The sequence below is a fragment of the Nelumbo lutea genome, chromosome 3 (genome assembly GCF_056320005.1).
Source record: "Nelumbo lutea isolate HS-2025 chromosome 3, American lotus-T2T, whole genome shotgun sequence".
Classification (NCBI taxonomy): Eukaryota; Viridiplantae; Streptophyta; class Magnoliopsida; order Proteales; family Nelumbonaceae; genus Nelumbo; species Nelumbo lutea.
Genome location: NC_142686.1, coordinates 59,222,848 through 59,242,552, shown reverse-complemented (window position 1 = coordinate 59,242,552; position 19,705 = coordinate 59,222,848). Strand labels below are relative to the sequence as shown.

At 34.9% G+C, this 19,705-nt stretch overlaps 1 protein-coding gene across 1 annotated transcript; it reads right to left on the bottom strand.

The window, feature by feature from the left end:
• Positions 1 to 4,704: 4,704 nt before the first annotated feature.
• Positions 4,705 to 7,184, bottom strand: LOC148865192 (putative kinase-like protein TMKL1). The gene is made up of 2 exons (XM_088975875.1): positions 5,729 to 7,184; positions 4,705 to 5,500 (listed from the first exon to the last, which is right to left on the bottom strand). The coding sequence occupies exons 1-2, from the start codon at positions 7,092 to 7,094 to the stop codon at positions 4,860 to 4,862; spliced, it is 2,007 nt and encodes a 668-aa protein (XP_088832001.1). The 5' UTR covers positions 7,095 to 7,184; the 3' UTR covers positions 4,705 to 4,859.
• Between the last annotated feature and the right edge of the window lie 12,521 nt (positions 7,185 to 19,705).

Here is a 19,705-nt window from a genome sequence, read left to right as displayed (position 1 = left end):
TTAAACTATATTGTGTTTCTAATGATACTATCCAATGTTTCCTTATAAATCTCTCTCTCTCTCTCTCTCTCCCCATGTATGTGTGAGGCTAAGTGCAAATTGAGTAGGCCTAGGCCCAGAACGAAAAATAAATAAAAATAAAAAATCTCAATTTTTTTGGCCAAGCCTATCCCGAGAACAAAAAATTCAAGCCCATCCTGTGTAAAATTGTGGACTAGGTCAGTCCAAGTTACACTCCTAATAAGAAAAAGCTTTTATTGTTTGGAAAAAATAGCTTCAGCTTTCTGCGCGCATGGCTTGTTACCCCACTCAGTTAGTTCTTTACCTGTCTTGCAACCACTTTTTAAGTTTTACCGCACAGCCAAAGTTTTTCCTAGCGAATGTAAAGAGTTTTGTTTGCTAATAAACAAACAACTGCCACATCAATAAAAATGTATTATTTTTGCTAACATACCAGTTGTTTTATTGGATAAATTTATGATGCCAAAAAGGTATCATTTTAGAAATGCATTGATCAATCCAGTGTTTTCAAAACCAATTCAAATCGGATGGTAGGACCGAAAAAATGCGAATCGGTCACCTGACCAGTTCTGTTTGACCCCAAAACCACTTTTTGACCAAAATTTGTTGATTTAGTTAGTAAATCGTTGACTCGGACAATGGTTTATGATCATTTTTTGTCTTTTTAATTTTTTATTTTTTGTCAAAATGGGCCATCCACTTAGACGGATGGTCAGACCATTCGACCCGGGAATCGGTCACCTAAAGTGATTCCCTATCCAGTCCGGTTTTAAAAACCTTGTATCAATCAAAACCCCCCCGTGGATTCTTATTAATACCACCTGATTAGTTACCACTTTTATAATACCAATTGCTTGATTATAAGTTTTTCCAATATCGTAGTCAAACACCTCCTAAGTGGGTCAGGTCTGGTTTACAGAAATGTTAAGTTTGGGTTAAGGATTACGGTAACCTAGCCAATAGAAACTAACTTCCTATTAGTCCAAATTTAGAAAGGTTTAGGTTAGTAAGTTTCAGTCTTAATGGTTAATTATAGTGCCATTAACAAATGCACTTTTCTGGCCCAAACATATATGCTTAAAATGAATTCGGATTGCATCCTCAAAATCTTCCTCACTGGCTCACAATCCTTACAGCCATCCATTGGAAACATCTCTGTATTTATATGTTTTATTCATGAAAAGATATTTTCCATGTACGACTGCAAGGGTTGTGAGGACGGTGTGAGAATAAAATCCGAATTTGCCTAAAATGGGATAAATTCTCAAGCTCAAGCACAAACTCCAAGGAAAGCTCTAAGCTTGCACCAAAACCATGCAGCTAGCTTTCATGATTTCGGACAAGCTTAAAGCCTCAGATACAGTAGGGTTAGTTTCTCAGATTACTTGACCAACTCTTTGCTCCTAATTTCCTTTTATTTCCCTATCTTATGTGGTTGGAAACCATATATCCTAAGGTGCAGCTTGGATGGGTTGACTTGGATTGGTTAGGACCAATCCTAAAACTTAAGACCAGAGGTTTGGGCTCAAACACAAATTTACAAAATTGTGCCTAACCCAACACAACCCAGATTAGGTCCAAGCAGGCTTGGTCAGGCTTAGGTGAGTTGGTGATCAGGTTTGAATGTTTTCATAATGTGTTTCACATGTAGCACTTTTTATTGGGCTTTTTGGTCCAATTTAGAAGTAACATAGATTAAAAAGTAGAAAAACCTATGGTGCATCAACTGCACCATGCAACAAAAACGTAAAAGATACTTTATAAATATTAACAAATAAAAAATAACTAAATCATATAATCTTCAATGTAATTGGTTGAAATCTTTTATTTGACATGCAGGTGCACAAATTTCATTGATAAATTTATACATGTGTTACATGGTTAAAAAAGAATACTTATATATAAATAACTCGCTGTTTAGGTTAATCATAATATATAAAAACAATTGCATATACAGTGAAAGGCAGGCTCGGGTTGGGTTGGGCCAGACACGGACTACTTAAGGCCTCGATCTAAGCCCAATTAAATTTAGTTTAGACCCAAATTTTCTGACCCAAGTTCAAAACATAGCCCAAAAATTCAAGCCCGACCCATGAAAAAGCTCAAGTTCAGGTTGGGCCTCTCCAAATCATAGCCTAAATCAACGTGACTAGTACGAAATTGACAAATTATGAATGAACAAAAACTTGGGTATGAAACAGATTGTGTTTGAGAAGATCTGAGCAAATACAAGTTCAAATCTAGCTTATTGTGTCATCCATGAAAAAGCTCAAGTTCATGTTCAGTCTCATCCATGTCTAATCCGAATATTGATCAAATCTAGCTTATTGGATATGATTCCTTAAACTGATTATCCAAAGCTACTAAGGTTATGTTGGGCAAATAAGTGGTTTAAGAAATAAGTATTTATTTTAGAAGTATTTATTTGAATAAGTAGTTATTATTGTTTGGGGGTCCTTTTCAAACCACTTAAACTTATTTTAAGTACTTATTTGAGTTATACTGTTTGATGAACCACTTAACCAATAACTACTAATTTTTGCATATTAACCATTTCGATGAAATGACAATTCTAATGCTCACAACACATATGGTCTCACGTGACAGCATTTTATAAAATGCTGGAAAATAACCAGAAATTCATTCAGCTTATGCAACTTGGTAGAGGTGAAAGAATGATAGACTTAGCTAGTAATACCATTCTTGTTGATGTGATTGCAGCCATAGACAAGTTTGATTTGTCTTGGGTGCTTCGTGCATCTCAAGGGCCTTCCTATGTTGGATGAATCACTAATTAGATATGTCAATACTTTTAAGAATATAAGCTCATACATTTTAAAACTTGCTAAAAAACAAAAACATTCTTTATCCAAGTGATAGCTAAGCAATTCAATCATTTGAATCAAATTGATAAACCTATGAAGTCATAATTAGGTAATAAAATTTTTAAAATAAAATAAATATAGAAAATTACAAAAATGTAGAAAAATTAAACTTTATGATACTTTTATTAATCAAATTAAAAAATATGTGTAATAAAATTACTTTTATTGATAATGAAACATACTTTAGAATTGACCAAAAGTGAAATTATTTTTACTATTTGGCAAAGATCAATAGTTCAACTTTTAGGTCAAATGTATTAACATTTAATGTCAAATAAATAATAAAAATTAATGAAATATAAACATACATAAATGTTGCAAAAAATCATTCAGGCACATGTATAATATTAATTAATTATCATATTAAACAAAAAGTAAGTGTGACATATCGGAATTATTTTACTCAAAAATATAAAAAATATATAGAAAAAAATTGAATACATATATAATTCTACATTTACACTACTATTAAAAATATATATAAGATTGTGGAACTTTCTTTTTACTAAAATACTCATTTTTTAATTTATCTCTATTTAATTGTGAGGTTTAAATTGTAAATTGACTATTACTTTTCACCTCATTTAATTCCATCTATTTAAATCTTACATTTTTTTATAAATGAACAGAAAAAAAAAACCAAAAAAAAATAAAACATTACAAAAATAAGAATCTAATCAAGTAGGTAGACCTGTCAATGATACTTGAAACTTAACAACTTGATCCAATTATCACATATTTAGATAAGGTATTTATGTAACTAGATTTGGGTTTCACAACATGCATCCGATTAATAATAAAAAGCAAAAAATATATAAAAATAAAAAATAAAAATACATATTTATAGAAATTTTTGGATACATTATTACTATCATTATCATCATATAGAATTATCACATGCAAAGCATATGCATGCTTACTAGTAGTCACAAACGCTTATTTAAGTGCTTATTAGAGAAAAAGACTATCAAACGCCCAATATAAAATAAAAAATAAGCACTAGAAAAAGTAGGGTACCAAATGCAAATAAGTGCTTATTCAAATAAACACTTATTTTTTAACTTAGGCACTCCCAAACATGACCCAACAATCAAATCAAAAAGAGATCACTCTGCTGCATAGAATTTCAAACAAAAGGGTTTTGGTATTGTAACTCTTTTATTTGGGGGTCACAAGCTTCACAACTCACAAGATATAGTGACAGCAGATGTGAAATCCATGCAAGCTTATTTACCCATTTGTCACGGACTTTCCAAATAACTGGAGTGGACAAAAAACCAAGGCATTCCATGGTTTTCTGAGTTTTCAGAACATCAAGCCTTGGAAGCATTCCCTTGAGAATCCATAACTTGATCATGGTTTTGACGTTGTACTTGAATGGACAATTAATAAGCGTTGTCTTAATCTTGGATAAATGCAAATATATTGGGTCCAAAGCAATGTAAAACAAAGGAAGATTCAACAGATGAGAGCAAGAGACAAGTACCCAAGTTCATGTGTCTCAAGACTCTCGACAGGTTTAACAGCTCCCATTCACAGGCAAAAAGAAAACCCAAAAGCTTCCTTCATGTGGGAAGATTACAAATCGTACAGATAAGGCATCATGCTTTACAAGATCTACAAAATCATGATGCAGGATTGACAGAATGAACTTGAGACGCAAACACTTTCAGCTAATGGACCATCTCAGATGAAGCTGCATGCCAATTGAAATAGTTCTAACCATTTTGCCTGTAACTGCTATACCATTTTTTGCAAGGTGGGTTTGGAGCAAGAGGGCTTCTTCATTGTTAGGCACTTAGACAAGAACAAGTAGATTCATTAAGATTACAACATACTAATTCAAGGGGAAGTGCCATGAACTACAACAAGATTATTCACAAAATGTCATCAACAAGCACCCCTCATTGGAGAAGAGATCAAAGAAATCAAAATTTGTTGAAAAATAAAATCTTAAAAAGGAGTACCTATTTCACTCCTTGCTTCAGTTGGGCTGTACAATGCAGATCGATTCCTGGGTTTGCTCTCCTCCAATTGCTTAACAACTTCATCCATGGTAGGTCTGACAGAGGCCACTGGAGCACAGCAACCCATTGCGAGTTTCAGTGATTGAATCAAGCCATCCTCCATCGGACTCCGGATTCCCTTCAATACCTCTACATCGAAAACCTCCATTGTCGTCTCCTCCAGCACTGCCACCTTCACTAGTGATGGTAAGTCCACAAATTCCCCGGTTCGGATATCTTTACCAGGTTTCTTTCCTATCAAAATCTCCAACAGCAGTATACCAAATGCATATACATCTGTCCTTGAATTGCACTTTTTCATTCTCTGTAACTCTGGAGACTTGTATCCATCAATCTTTGCAGATGCCACTATTTCATCAGCAACAACATGCACCATCAATTTGTCTAGCCCAAACTCAGTTAGCCTGGCCACAAATAAATCATCCACTAGGACATTTTTGGCTCTCACATTCCCATGGATTATTGGCACTTCCATTCCTGTATGCAGATAAGCAAGTCCTCTAGCTATACCCAATGCAATTTTGTGCCTACGAGCCCAATTCAACATTGGCTTCCCAGCTCTGGTTTCTGATTTAGAGCAACAAATAGATTAATTAAACAAAACATAGGAAATTTCAGTTACATTTCTACAGTCCTAGAAGATTGGTTCTTGATTACATAAAATCTCATTGCCCATTAAGTGATCAGAAGAACTTCCATTCCCATGATCCCATCCATCAAATAACAAGGCCATTGAGATAAAACAATCAACAACATGTAAACAATGCAGAGGCGAGGAAAAGAACAAACACTTACCATGTAAAAGATCGTGGAGAGTCCTGTTGGGGAGATAGTCATATATGAGGAGCTTCTCCCCTCTCTGTCCCTGATAGAAAGCTCGGAGTGCAACAAGATTTTCATGGCGGACTCGGCCAAGCTGCTTAATCATGGGCAAACATGAAGCTCTATCCTTGCAACTACCTTCTCTCAACAGTCTCAGAGAAATGGTTCCTCCATCAGCAAGTTTCGCCTTGTAAACGGTTCCATAGCTGGTTTTCTCCATTACCTGACCAGTAGCATTCAGTACATCCTCCAATGTCAAATGCTCACCACCCTGAAACAGTAAAAGCTTACCTTCACAGCCACCACCACCACCATTCTCCTCATCTTCTCCTTCCTCTATCTCATTTTCATCTCCTCCCCTGCTCTTCCTCCTCTTCCCTTGTACGTAACCAATTAGTACTGAGGCCAAAACCACAGCACCGGCCATCAATCCAATCACAATACCAGCAATGGTGCCGGAGCTCAGACCAGAGCTTCCCCTGCACTTCGCCAGGGGAGACCCACAAAGCCCAGGATTGTTTCCTTCAAAAACCCTGAAATCAAACTTCGACTGTCGGAAAACCGGCAGAGCCCCAGTAAAATTATTATGAGAAAGGTTCAGTTTTTTAAGTTTTAAACGAGAAAGACTCTCCGGAATTGAACCAGAGAAGTGATTACTCCCAAGATCAAGCTCTTTCAACCTATGAAACCCAGTTATAAACTCCGGAAATTCCCCTGAAAAGCTGTTGTTGCCCAAATCCAAAACCCGTATGTTCCTGCAAGTCGAGTTGGGTAGTGCTGGTTGAGGAAGAGAACCCGAAAGATTATTACCATGCAACCGAAGCGAAACAAGTCTGTCACAGAGGTTCCAGATGGAAAGAGGCAGAGACCCATTTAAGAAATTGCCACTTAAATCAACATTGGAGAGTAAAGAGCTATAGCCAAGCTCAAGAGGGATGTTTCCTTTGAGCGAGTTGACACCAAGGTACAGACTCTGCAACGAGGAGAGCTCTCCGATTTCTCTTGGAATTTTACCGGAGAGACCAGCTCCTTGGAGCTGAAGAGAGACGAGCTGCAGAGTTGGGTCTCTGAATAGAGAAATGTTGTTCCGTTCAGGCGAAGATACGTCATCGCATTTAAGAGGGGTACCATTAGAGAAGACCCATTTGAGCCCTCTCCACTGACAGACAGGAATACCAGTGCTCCACGAAGATAGCAATATATTCTCTGCACCTCCCCTTAACGAAGGTTTGATCTTCCTCAGAACAATTTCCACGTCCGAAGAAGACCGAGAAAGTGTATTGAAGAAGCAGCAGAAGAAGAACATTATGCACAAAGAGTAAAGTTGCAAAGACGCCATGAATGTTCCAAAGAGATTGAAAAGGGAGAAGGTTGGGGGAGGACGCCAGTGAACCGTGACCGGGGAGAACTGAGAACTTTGAAGACTGAACTCACTGAAGCGAGCTCCGTTTTTTTCTTTTAAAAATAAAAAAAGCTGGAACTATGTTGACTGAGAAACTGAAAGTACTGTACAAAGAAAGCTACATATCCAATCAGAATTAAACACGTCATCGTCAAGATTGTTACTTAGATATCAATAGATGACGTGTTTATTTCTGATTGGATTTCGCAGTCTGTCGTACACGTCCCGTTTGTTGCACATCAGAACTATTCAACGGCTATGACTTTATTATATGAATATTAAGAATCCGGATCTGCCCCTCAGAGCGCTCCTGACACCCACCTTAAAAGCACGTATCCGCCGCACATCGGGATCATCTATCGTACTTGAATGTTGTTATTTATGTGAGATGTTCGGATGCTCCCAATACTCGGTAGAACGTGGCTGTGAGGTCGGTGTGAGAAGCATATCCCAATTCGAATATAAAACGGTTGAATTTATATTATTTTAATAGAAATCTAGTGATCCACCGGGCTGGGGTTGGGGTGATCATCAAAAACGGAAAAAAAAAAAAAACTTTAGAAAACAAACCGAATCAATAAACTTGAACCAAACATTCTGGTTGGACAAACCGGAGAGGTTTGATTTTGGTTTGCTATTTTTGAAAATCGAAAATGTTGGCAATTAATCAAAACTACCAGTATTTTTATTATATATTTATATATTTGTTTATAATATATATTAAAAATTAAAAAAAAAACGAATCGCTAAACCGAACCAATTAAAAACCAAACCAACCAACGATTTATTGATTGACTTCGATTTGATACTTTGATTTCGATTCACAATTTTTAAAAAATCGATGACACCGGTTCGGTTTGAAAAACACCGAACGGTGAGCTGTGAGCACCCTTACCAAGCCTACTATTTTCAAAAATCAAAATAAAGAAGAGATGAAAATCAACTGTGGTTCAAGCCTTCAAGGATCACCAAGATCTGTTATGGCCCCACCATTCGAACCGTGCACGTGTTTTTCAGAAACACACGAAGGATGCAATATGGTTCAACGTGGTGAGGGTGAGAGACAGAGAAAGTCCAGATGGGGGCCCACAAGTTGGTGGGCCAGACCGTTGGTTATGTCTGAATTCTGAAAGCCATCCGACGGTCTGAATATGATGAAAGAAGAGAAGGTACACTGCTAGGGGCGGTGAGTTTGTGAATGGTGACTGTGTCTTGTCTCCCAAACGCTGCACAAATTCAGAAACGGACTCAGATGCCCATTGGGTCAACAGATGGGCCTTCTCATTTTGCATTTTGCAAGAAAACACCAAGCATAGTTTTGGTATCCCGAGGCTAGCCTGGACCGGTCTGCTGGCTGGTCCGGGTCCTCCGGCCAGGCCGGTCTGTCTTGCTATTGGATTGGAGTGTTTGTTTAGGAGATATATTTCATTTTTTGCATTAAAATATTACTCTGAAGAATAATTATAATTATAGCAAGCAGCTCAACTGCATGAAACGTACCAAGTGTGGCCCACAAAATTTCGCATGTCTTTTCATGGACTCCACCTTGTATTTATTGTAAATTTGTAATATGGTGAAAACTCACCTGCCTATCGGTACTTGTTTATGGGCCTTTATGGCAACGTTGCAAGGCCTGGACCGGATTTAAACAGGAATCCCAATAGGATCACAGTTTTGCCAATGGGAAAATTGCGTATCTTGTACTTAGATTTAGTATCACTTTCACCTCTAAAATTTGAAACATACTAATTCAGCGTCTAAATTTTCAAAATGTACCAATTTAGGGCATACTGTTAATCAGTCGTCGGTACATCATGTGTGAATGAAAACTTTTTAAAATGTTAAAATTATCTTTCAAAATAAAACATTATTCATTCTCTTCTTTCTTTTCTATCTATCGGCATCAAGTCGAACAATAAACATTGGAATGTGTTCTCCATGAAATTGACCTGTTTGATGACAAGGGAGTTGATTTTGTGACATGCAACACTTGAACTAGAGACAATCTTGACTCTGCAGCTGAAGAAGCCATTCTTTGCTATAGGACCAATCTTCTCATCTGGTTTCACCAAGGGCATGGTCGCCAACAGCCTGTGGGCGAAGCCCGACTGTGCCAAGTGCTTGACACCGAGCCTTATGGGTCTGTCTTGTATGTCTTCTTCGCAAACCATCTAACAAGAAAACTTTATTTAATTTATCAAATTACTTGGTAGCAATAAACAAAATCAACCCACCTCAACAATTTCCTTCAAATTTACACACTAACCACTCTTCACTATAAGAGCCAAAAATCCATGCCTCTTTAATTTATATCTTTTTATATATAAGATTCTCTATTGAAATTTTTAAAATTACACAAAACAAATATAAGGAATCCTATATATTTTATCAATCACCCGATTTTTCGGGTCGACGATTCGATGGTTTGACCATTCGGTTCGAATAGGCGATTCGTTCTAACAACAAAAATTACAAGCAAAAAAATTATAGAATCATTCTGGCCACCAGTTTTTGGATCGATGGTTTGACCATCTGGTTTGAATGGACGGCTCGTTCTGACAACAAAAATTATAGGCAAAAAATTGAGTGTGTAAGGTCTATTAATCAGTATCATACGTGTTATGTCATTCGAGCGTGTGACATATGACCCAAAAACAAAACCATTCTGGCCATCGGTTTTCGGGTTGACGGTTTGACCGTAGTTCAAACGGACGGCCAGTTCTGATAACAAAAATTAAAAAAAATTTAAAAAAAAAAGACCAAAAACCATTGAACATGTCAACGATAGTTGGACTGTCCGGTTTGAACAGACACCCTATTCTAACAACAAAAATTACAACCAAAAAATTACAAAACCGTTCTAGCCACTGATTTTCAAGTCAACAGTTCAACCATCCAATTTGAACAGATGGCCCATTATGATAACAAAAATGACAAGCAAAAAATTGAGTGTGTGAGGTCCATTAAGCAGTATCATACGTGTTATGTCATTCAAGCGTGTGACTCATACGACTTGAAAACGGAACCATTCCGGCCACTAGTTTTTGGGTCGACGGTTCAACTGCCTAGTTCGAATGGACGGTCTGTTCTAACAACAAAAATTAAAAAATTAAAAAACAGCAAAAAAAACCATTGAACGGGTCGACGGTTCGACTGCTCGAGTAAATGGGTTGTTGACTGATTCAATGGTTTTTGGCCAGGGACTGGGATTGGGATAAAACAGAACTAGTTGCCTGGACGGTTCCCCATTAAAAAAATAAAAAATTGTGATTCGACCATCCAGTTCGAATAAACGGCCCGTTTTGACAACAAAAATTATAGGCAAAAAATTGAGGGTGTGAGGTCCATTAAGCAATATCATGTGTGTTATGTCATTCGAGCATGTGACTCATACGACCCAAAAATAGAACCATTCCAGCCATCAGCTTTTGGGTCGACGGTTCGAATGAACGGCTCGTTTTGACAACAAAAATTAAAAAACAGCCAAAAACCATTGAACGGGTCAACGAGTCAACAATTCGACCACCTAGGTCAATGGGTCATTGACCAATTCAACAATTTTTTGACAGGGATCGGGATTGGGATAAAATGGAACCAGTTGCCTAGACAGTACCCGAGCTGAAATGTTTGTCCATCCGAGTCAACGGCGGTTCAAAAGCCATGGTTTTTCATGCTTTTGGATTTTCACTATTCAAAGGTTTCTTCTACTATGGGTTTTATTTGAGCGTGTACAATATGTTCATTTTTTTCTATTTTTTGCTTTTTTTTTTTTTTGTGTTGACTTCTTCTTCAAGATCCTCCAAAACAGTCTAGGGTTTACCACCATTTTATTTCTTCCCTTTTGTTTTTTCTTTGGGTTTTCTTGTGCAATTTTTTTTTATTTTCTTACAAGACGATCTGCTTCGTCTCTTTCTTTGGTTGCATGTATGTTTAACTCCATCTTAAAGTGGAACTTTGGACTCGATTTTCTGATTTTTCTCCTTGGTTTTTCGAGTTTGGTGGATTTACCGCCAATTTTTTTCTATGTTTAAGGTCACTTTGGATTTATCCTTCAAGGTTTTGGAATCCCTTGCAATGTTTACTTATTGACATCTAGAAAAAATGACCTTGAAATGGAACCGTTTTGGCCATCGATTTTCAGGTTAATGGTTCGACCGTTCGGTTCGAACGGATGCCCCGTTCTGACAACAAAAGTTAAAAAATAAAAAGTAATTAAAAATAAAAAATGGCCAAAACCTGTTAAACGGGTCAATGGGTCGACGATTCAATGGCCCAGGTCAATGGGTCATTGACTGATTCAATGATTTTTGGCCAGGGACCAGGTTTGGGGTAAAATGGAACCGGTTGCCTAGACGGTTCCCAAGCCAAATAGTCCTACCGTCTGAGTCAACTAGGAGTTCTCGATGTGAAGCAAAGGACAACTATGAAGTAGAAATCAAAACTATCATTGTATGATCATGTTCTTTTATATGAGATGCTTTACTGAAGCAATATTTAAAAAATGAGCACATGATGATCTCTTTTAAGTCTTTATGTAAGTTTCAAGAGTTGAACACTTATAATTGCAAGTTTCTTATTAAGAAACCATTGTCTGTTTTAATGTAACAAATAGCAATGTTACAATTCTCGTAGGGGCCCCTCCGCTAGTATATATATTAATGCGAAATGAGCGGTCTTCCCTTTTTGCCAAATGGCAGTAATACTATTATCTATTACTCCCATTATTGATTATAATACTGTTATCTATTTATTTTAACCCAATTTTAATAATTACTGATTATTACAGCAATTTAATAAATATATAATTAGTGATTATAATTAATAATTACTGTTATTATAAATATTGTTAATAAATAGATATTTACTTTAATTTTGCTTTAAATTAAAATTATAAATACTATTAATAAATTTAGTAAATCGATTTTAATATTTATTGATTATTATAATAATTTAATAAATATATAATTAGTGATTATAATTAATAATTATTGTTATTATAAATATTGTTAATAAATAGATATTTACTTTATTTTTACTTTAAATTAAAATTATAAATATTGTTACTAATAAATACTGTTAATAAAATTAGTAATTATTTTTTTATTAAAAATAATTAAAAATGTTATTAAAAGTATTGTTATTGATTATTTAATAAAATATTATAATTACTGACTATTATTGATAAATACTATTAATTTAATTTAATTATGGTAATTATTAATTTAATGAATATTGTTAATAAATCCTATTCATAAATTTAATAATTATTGTTATATTAAAAATAACTAAATATTATTATTAAAACTATCATTACTGATTATTTAATAAAATATTATAATTACTTACTATGATTGATAAATGTTGTTAACAATTAAATACTTAATAAATAATGTTAACAAAAATCAGCAAAAACAATGTTTGTCTTTTTGCTTATTGAATTTCTTTGGTTTAAATTTTTGGGCTTTGTGCTTTAAAAATTTTTACATAATGTTAGTTAAAAATGCTATTTGCATTTAGCTTAATGAATTGCTTCAAGGTTCTAAATATCGACACGGGCCGATACACCTTGTGTTGGTGCTTTTTTTATGTTTCACTTCATATTGGGACCTACTTGATTTCTTGGGCCAAAAAAAATATATTCCAACAAATGCCCCCCAAGTTGGTGGTTGTTATTGTAATTGACAATGCAACCACTGACTTGTAAAGTTTATACTCTTGCGGGCTAGGAGTAGAGAATTTTCTCTTTTCTTGTGCCATCAGTAGTTCATACTCTAGGTCAAGAGTAGGATTTTTTTTTCTTGTTTTGGTAGTTCACAGTTTTTACCCATGCAAGGCAGGAGTTAGATAAATAATTTATTTTGTGACTACACCTTTATAGGTTGCCTACGTACCCTTAGAGGGATCAAGTCATAATGTAGTTCACAAAGTGATTTGTATTTGTGATTTAGGGCTTTGCAGACAGTTTAGGCTCTTATATAAAAGTGTTTAGTGGATAGTTTAGGCTCGTATCCAGAAGCACATTTTGAGTTGATTATTAGGTTAAACAGTTTATACTCATATTCGGGAGTTTTGCAACAAATTTTGAGTGGTTTTAAAATGACAATTAGTTTATACCCATATTCTTAGAGTTTTGCAAACAGTTTATGCTCATATTTAGGAGCACATTTGAGTTACTTTAAAAGTTGAATAGTTTATACTCATACTTAGGAGTCTTGCAAATGGTTTATGCTCGTATTTGAGAGCAAACTTTGAGTTACTTTGAAAGTTGAATAGTTTATACTCGTATGCAGAAGTCTTGTAGATAGTTTATACTCATATCCAAGAGCAAACTTTGAGTTATTTTGGAAGTTGAATAGTTTATAATTATACTCAAGAGTCTTGTAGACAACTTTATTCTCATGTCTGGGAGCAAACTTTGAATTATTTTGGAAATTAAATAGTTTATACTCATACTCAGGCGTCTTGTAGACAGTTTATGCTCGTATCTAAGAGCAAACTTTGAGTTATTTTGGAAGTTGAATAGTTTATACTCATGCTCTTGGAGTTCTATAGACAGTTTATGCTCATATTCAGGAGTACATTTTGAGTTATTTTGGAGTCTTGTAGACAATTTATGCTTGTATCCAAAAGCACATTTTGAGTTACTTTAGAAGTTGAATAGTTTATATTCATACTCAGGAGTCTTGTAGATAGTTTACACTCGTATCTGGGAGCATAGATAGTTTAGGCTCATATCCAGGAGTGAATTAAGTGATTTTTTAATAGATAGTTTAAGTTCGTATATGGGAGCATAGATAGTTTAGGCTCATATCTATGAGCGAATTGAGTGATTTTTTTAATAGATAATTTAAGCTCATATTTGGGAGCATAGATAGTTTAGTCTCATATGTAGGAGTGTATTGAGTGAGTTTTTTTTTTTCTAATAGATAGTTTAGGCCCGTATCTGAGAGCAAACTTTGACTCATTTTCTTTTCGTGTAACATGTGATTGTATGCACAACTGCACATCCTTTAGAAAATAATTCCTTTTGTATGTACTCTCGTAGAGTAATTAGAAGCCGAGGGACTTGTTTCAAAACTTCATTAGTTAACACTAGCAATGGTTGGGTAGCAGTGTTATTGCTTTGTCTTTTCTTACTTTCAAGGGGTTTTTGTGACCAAACCTTCATTTTAATTTTCTTTGATTGTCCACAAGGTAGAGTGGATTGGTGTGTCGCATGACTCTCCTTGCATGTAATGATAGCCTAGTCATCTTTTGAGGATGACACAGTGGACTAAAGTGAAGGAATTTCCTTGGGACTTAAGGCCTATGCTTATGCTCGATTTAGTACTGCCCCTAGTGTATGGCAACAAGTAGAATGGTCATTAGGGATTTGTGTTTTATTTAGTGATGCCCCCGGTATAAGTTCATAGATGACAGGACAATGAGGGCATTAGAGAACTTCATGTTCAAAAAATTCAAATGTAGCGGTTGTCATGTTGATGGTCGTTATGTCCTCACTTGGATCTAGTTCGATCACTCCTAACTCGGTTGATTGCATTATCTTGTCTTTGAAGACAAAATATATCTCAACTAGGTGGCTAATTACCTGATGGTAACAACAATACTTTGGATGATCAATTTTCCCTTCCTCTTCTGGGTCTAGGCATTTACTATCAGGAAGCTCTATAAGCTTTTCAGTTAGAAGGTCATCCAACATTTCTGGGACATTAGAGTTAGGAAATGGATACATCTTCGTTCCAATTCCTTAAGAGTGAGTTTTGGATTTTCTTTCTCTTGTTGAATATTTGATTTTATTTATTTCTTGCCTTTTTTCTTCCCGATAACCTTGAGAGGGGCTATTGAGATTGCTAGAATTTGCATCAACCTAGATAATTTCATCTCATTTTCACCATATTTCTTTTCTTCCGAAGGTATCCAAGCTAAGTTCCATGTTATGGGCGCGGGTGGCCAATTTATCAAATGTTCATGGTTTTATTCTCTTGAGGATGTAATGCAAACTCCAATGCATTTCTTGAATACAAGTATCAATAGCAGAAGCTTCTAAGAGCTTGTCTCGACAATTAAGGTAGAGGTTTCTCCACTTGTCGATATAGTCAACGATTGGTTTATATTTCCTTTGTTTTGTGGTGGTGAGTTCATACATGCTTACAATATGTCGAGTACTATAGAAGCGATCCAATAACTCTCTTTTTAATTGATCCCAACTATCGATTGATCTAGAAAAAAGGTCAATGTAGCAGTCAAAAGAATTTCCTCATAGAGGTCGTACAAATTGCTTTACCATCAAATCACCAGAGGTCCCGACATTGTTGCACGTCTCCATGAACTGCGCAATATGTTGCCTTGGGTTACCTTTCCCATCAAATAGTTGAAACTTTGGGGGTTGGTACCTTAACGGCATAGGCATATGATCAATGCACTCAGTGTATGGCTTGGTGCACATCGAGAATGACTATGGACACCCCCATACTGAGCATGTATTGTGTCAACTATCATGTTTTTGAACTTGTTGTATTGAGAGGGAGGCGACCAAAGCATGTTGGGCATCCTATATGTCAGTACATTCTACCAACTCCTCTCAGGGAGGGTTTACTTGCGGGGTGAACCCTAGTGGGTGTGAAGGCCCCTATATGGATGTCGTTGTTTGCATTTATTCCATTCAGTTCATTAGAGAAGCAATTTGAAGGCCCTTCTCTTCCATCGCCTTTATTAACTTAGCGATGGTTGCAATCATCTTAGCAAGTTGTTCTTCAATTGTAGTAGCTCCCGCCATCATAATGGGTGCTACCAAAGTGTAGGAGTGTGTCTTATGTAATTGGACCCTCCAGTTTTAGGGGAATTGGGATGAGAGTCAGACCTTGAGCCGGTACTAGATTTCATGTTCGATACGGGTATTTGTCCACTTGGATGCTCAAGTGGAGTTATTGAGACGAACTCTTTTGTCAGGGATACCCCTTCGTATTAGCGTCCTTTGCCATAGGCAACCTTGAAGTCCATTTTTGGCATTTAGGACTTTTGAAGGGACCCCTTGAGTTCCATAGAAGGTGAGAGGTGCAACTAGTTGTGAATTCCTAGACCTCGTCATGAGGCGGGTGGTTGGCCTCTCATAGTTGGAGGCTAAAAATGCATTTGATTCGGACAAGCTTGAGCTATATTTGACACTTTTCTTGTTCCCAATGATACTTTAAATGGTTTTCTTTAGAGCCATGTGTCCAAACCATTTGTTAAAAACAAACTTGATGTATTGATTTGTGAGATGAGAGGAAAGAGAGGTCCCACCGAGCATGCCAGAAATTTGTCTACACAAATTTGGTGCTAAATTTGGAGCACAAAAAAAAAAGCGAACAAATCCAAAGAAATTTAATTAACTTTTTTTTACAAAAATGTAAGTGGGATAAAAACTCTGTTTTTTTTTTGCAAAGAATAACCTTTGATTCTCTTATCACAAACACGACCCAAACTTATATTTATAGCTTGTTACAGACACAATCTGAAAAACTTAACAACTTGTAATTGTAGAAAGGACTTGCAATGATCAATTGTATGTGAACAAAGCTTTTGTTCACAATCAATTATTGATTTGAGCGTGAACCGCAACACCAACCTTTAGCTGTGGGAGATCCTTCGGTTGTGGTGATTAGATTAAAGCTTTCTTGTATCAATAACTTGATGACTTGAATTCTTGAGTTGAAAGTTGTAGCAACTTAACTATAGGCGTCTTTCAAGATGAAAGCTGCAACTTGGAATGAGAATAGCTCATCCAATGAAGCCCTCTTCTTCTTCTTCTTCTTCTTGAAAGAAATGCTTCTAATGAGGCTTGAAGGAGAAGCCAAATGGGAGCTCAAAGGGGGGAGAGCTCAAAGGAAGAGAGCCGAAGGAGGGACTTCTCCTTCTACTCTTTGATCTATAGTGTTAAGTGAATCCGTCCAATAATTCAAATTAATTTGAATTTCCTTACTTGTCATTTATTTGGACATAATTTAATGTTGATTGACATGGGACCCCATAATTTGAGGTTGATTGACATGGGACCCACCAATCTTGATGATTCGGTGATCAATTTGTGATCCCCATTTATTAGGGGAATGGATTGGATTTGCCTTCTAATTACTTAGAGCCAAGTGCCATTTGGCAAAGGGGTAGGGCCCATGCAGCTTTCAATCCATTGACCAACCACGATCTCTTTCTTTGTTAGATCAATTAAGCCTTTCAATTGCCTTTTAAATGGGATCCAATGAATCCAACTTAAAATTTTGCCAATTTGTCATCCGGTGACAGATTTCAGTTTGTGATTTCTTTTCCAATTTGATATCTTGTATAGGACTACTGCACTTGGAAATCAAGTGATTAAATCACTTCCTTTAATTAGCAAAATTTTAAGTTGAGACTTGGTACTAGGTTGGCATATTTTGAAGTTTAAGGACCAAAGTCAGACTAGGCCCAAAGTATAGGGTACTAATCTGTAATTTTCCCTATAATTAATCCATCCCATTTAAATTGTGAAACCTGTTTTTCAATTTTTTTTAATTTTAAAATTGAATAAATAACTTGCCAATCAGCTTTAAGACTTTTATCTACTCTCATTAATTCATCATTAAATCTCTCTCTCCCTCTCTCTCTCTCTCTTCTTTCTTATTATCTCTTCACATTAATTGTACCATAACTTTCTCCTTCAATAATTCATGCCACTAATTCTCTCTCATCTCCAATATTCCATTAAAAATAGCTTAAAAACTTCATCAACTTTCTTTATATCCATATCCATTTCAATATAACTATAATTATATATATATTAATTTATAATTTTTAATAAAAAATAATTATATTGAAATGGAGATATTCAATGATATATTGATGGTTCAATGTATCAATACGCCTTTGTGTATCAGCAGAGGTGTATTGGTACTTTGATACATGCGGAAACAGTTTTTTATGTTCTTTTTCCAAAAATTGGTTTTTGGGGAGTTAAACGCATGTATTTTTCATTAAAACATAGTGGGGTCCCGAAATACCTGTAAATAGGCATATCGTGACCCAAAAGATATGATACAATATGCCCGATACGAGGTATATTGTATCGAAATTTTGAACATTGGATATATTACTAGGCTAAATAATCTACTTTCATTTAAAAGATAATTAATTCTTAAGTTAATTAATCAAATAATTTGCATTTTAGGATAAACATTATTTACTATACTCAATAGATAAAACCAATGTTTTAAAAACCGAATTGGAGATTGAATAGTTTTTGCCTCTAGGTCATGGGTCAATGGTTCGATCGTCTAGGTTGGATAAGTCAAACGATGACACATCATCCACCTATATATGTATAATATGATATATACAAACTACATTTTTTTATATATATTATGTTGGGTATAATTTGGAATTTTTTATTTTAGTTTTTAAATTTTTATAAACAAAAAAGCTAAATTTTGAAATTTGAGGTCACAAAATGAGTTTTTCTTTTGTATAAAGGGGTTGCAAAGATCACAAAGTGAAGTCCTCTAGAAGTTTTCAACACATGGTATATTTTAACTTGTGCCCCACTAACTAGGTCAAAAAGGTCAATGGTTCAACCACCTAAATTGAACGGACTGTAACCAAATAGTAGGTTTTAGGAAACTCAGAATTAGAAATAGCGTCACGTGATGGTTCAAATGGTTTAACCATTTGAGTGGACGATGAGTTGAAAACATTGAACAAAAAATCATAAAAATTATAATCCATTTATATTACATTTAAAAATAATAAAAATTAATTAACCATATTAAAAAATAAGTTATTAAATTAATTAAATAAAATAATAATAATTTTATTAATATAATAGAATTAAATAAATTTTAAAAAGTAATGAGATAAATTAAAAACTAATATCCATTTAAAGTTAATATAAAACTAATACAAAATTATCTAACAATTATTAGTTTTATAATTAGTTTTACTAACCAACTTAAATTTCATCAAAAATTAAAAAAAATTAATAATATAATTAATTAAATTTAATAAGGATTAATAAAAATTTATTAACCTTAAATGTAGTTTAATTAATTTAACAGTCCTATGAACCTCCCTAGTGTTTTGACCTTAAGAAAAACACTCCATATTGTTTTGAAAAAAAAAAGGTGCAACTACCTTTCTTCAGTTAGCATTCAAAACAGAAATTGTTAATGTAATGCATTAATTTTTTAAATATCAAATTTACCCTTAACCAACTTCATTTATATGTAAATTTACTCAAATACCTTGGAAAAATATTTGCTTCCTTTTACTTCACTTCAGCCTTTTTAGCTTTCTCGGTCCAAGAAGAGTAGAGAGATATACTCCTTGAAAGTTGTTACGAAAAATAAATTAGTGAGCTAATGATAAGGGTATTTTTGTAACTTCAATATCTTTGTTACGAAAAATCAATTGTGCATATAACGCCTTAACTATGATAAGGGTATTTTTGTAACTTCAATATCTTTGTTACTAAAAAGCTAATGGAAATGAGATCTTTGCATTTTTTTTCAAAGCTATGGGGGTCAAAACACAAGGATGGT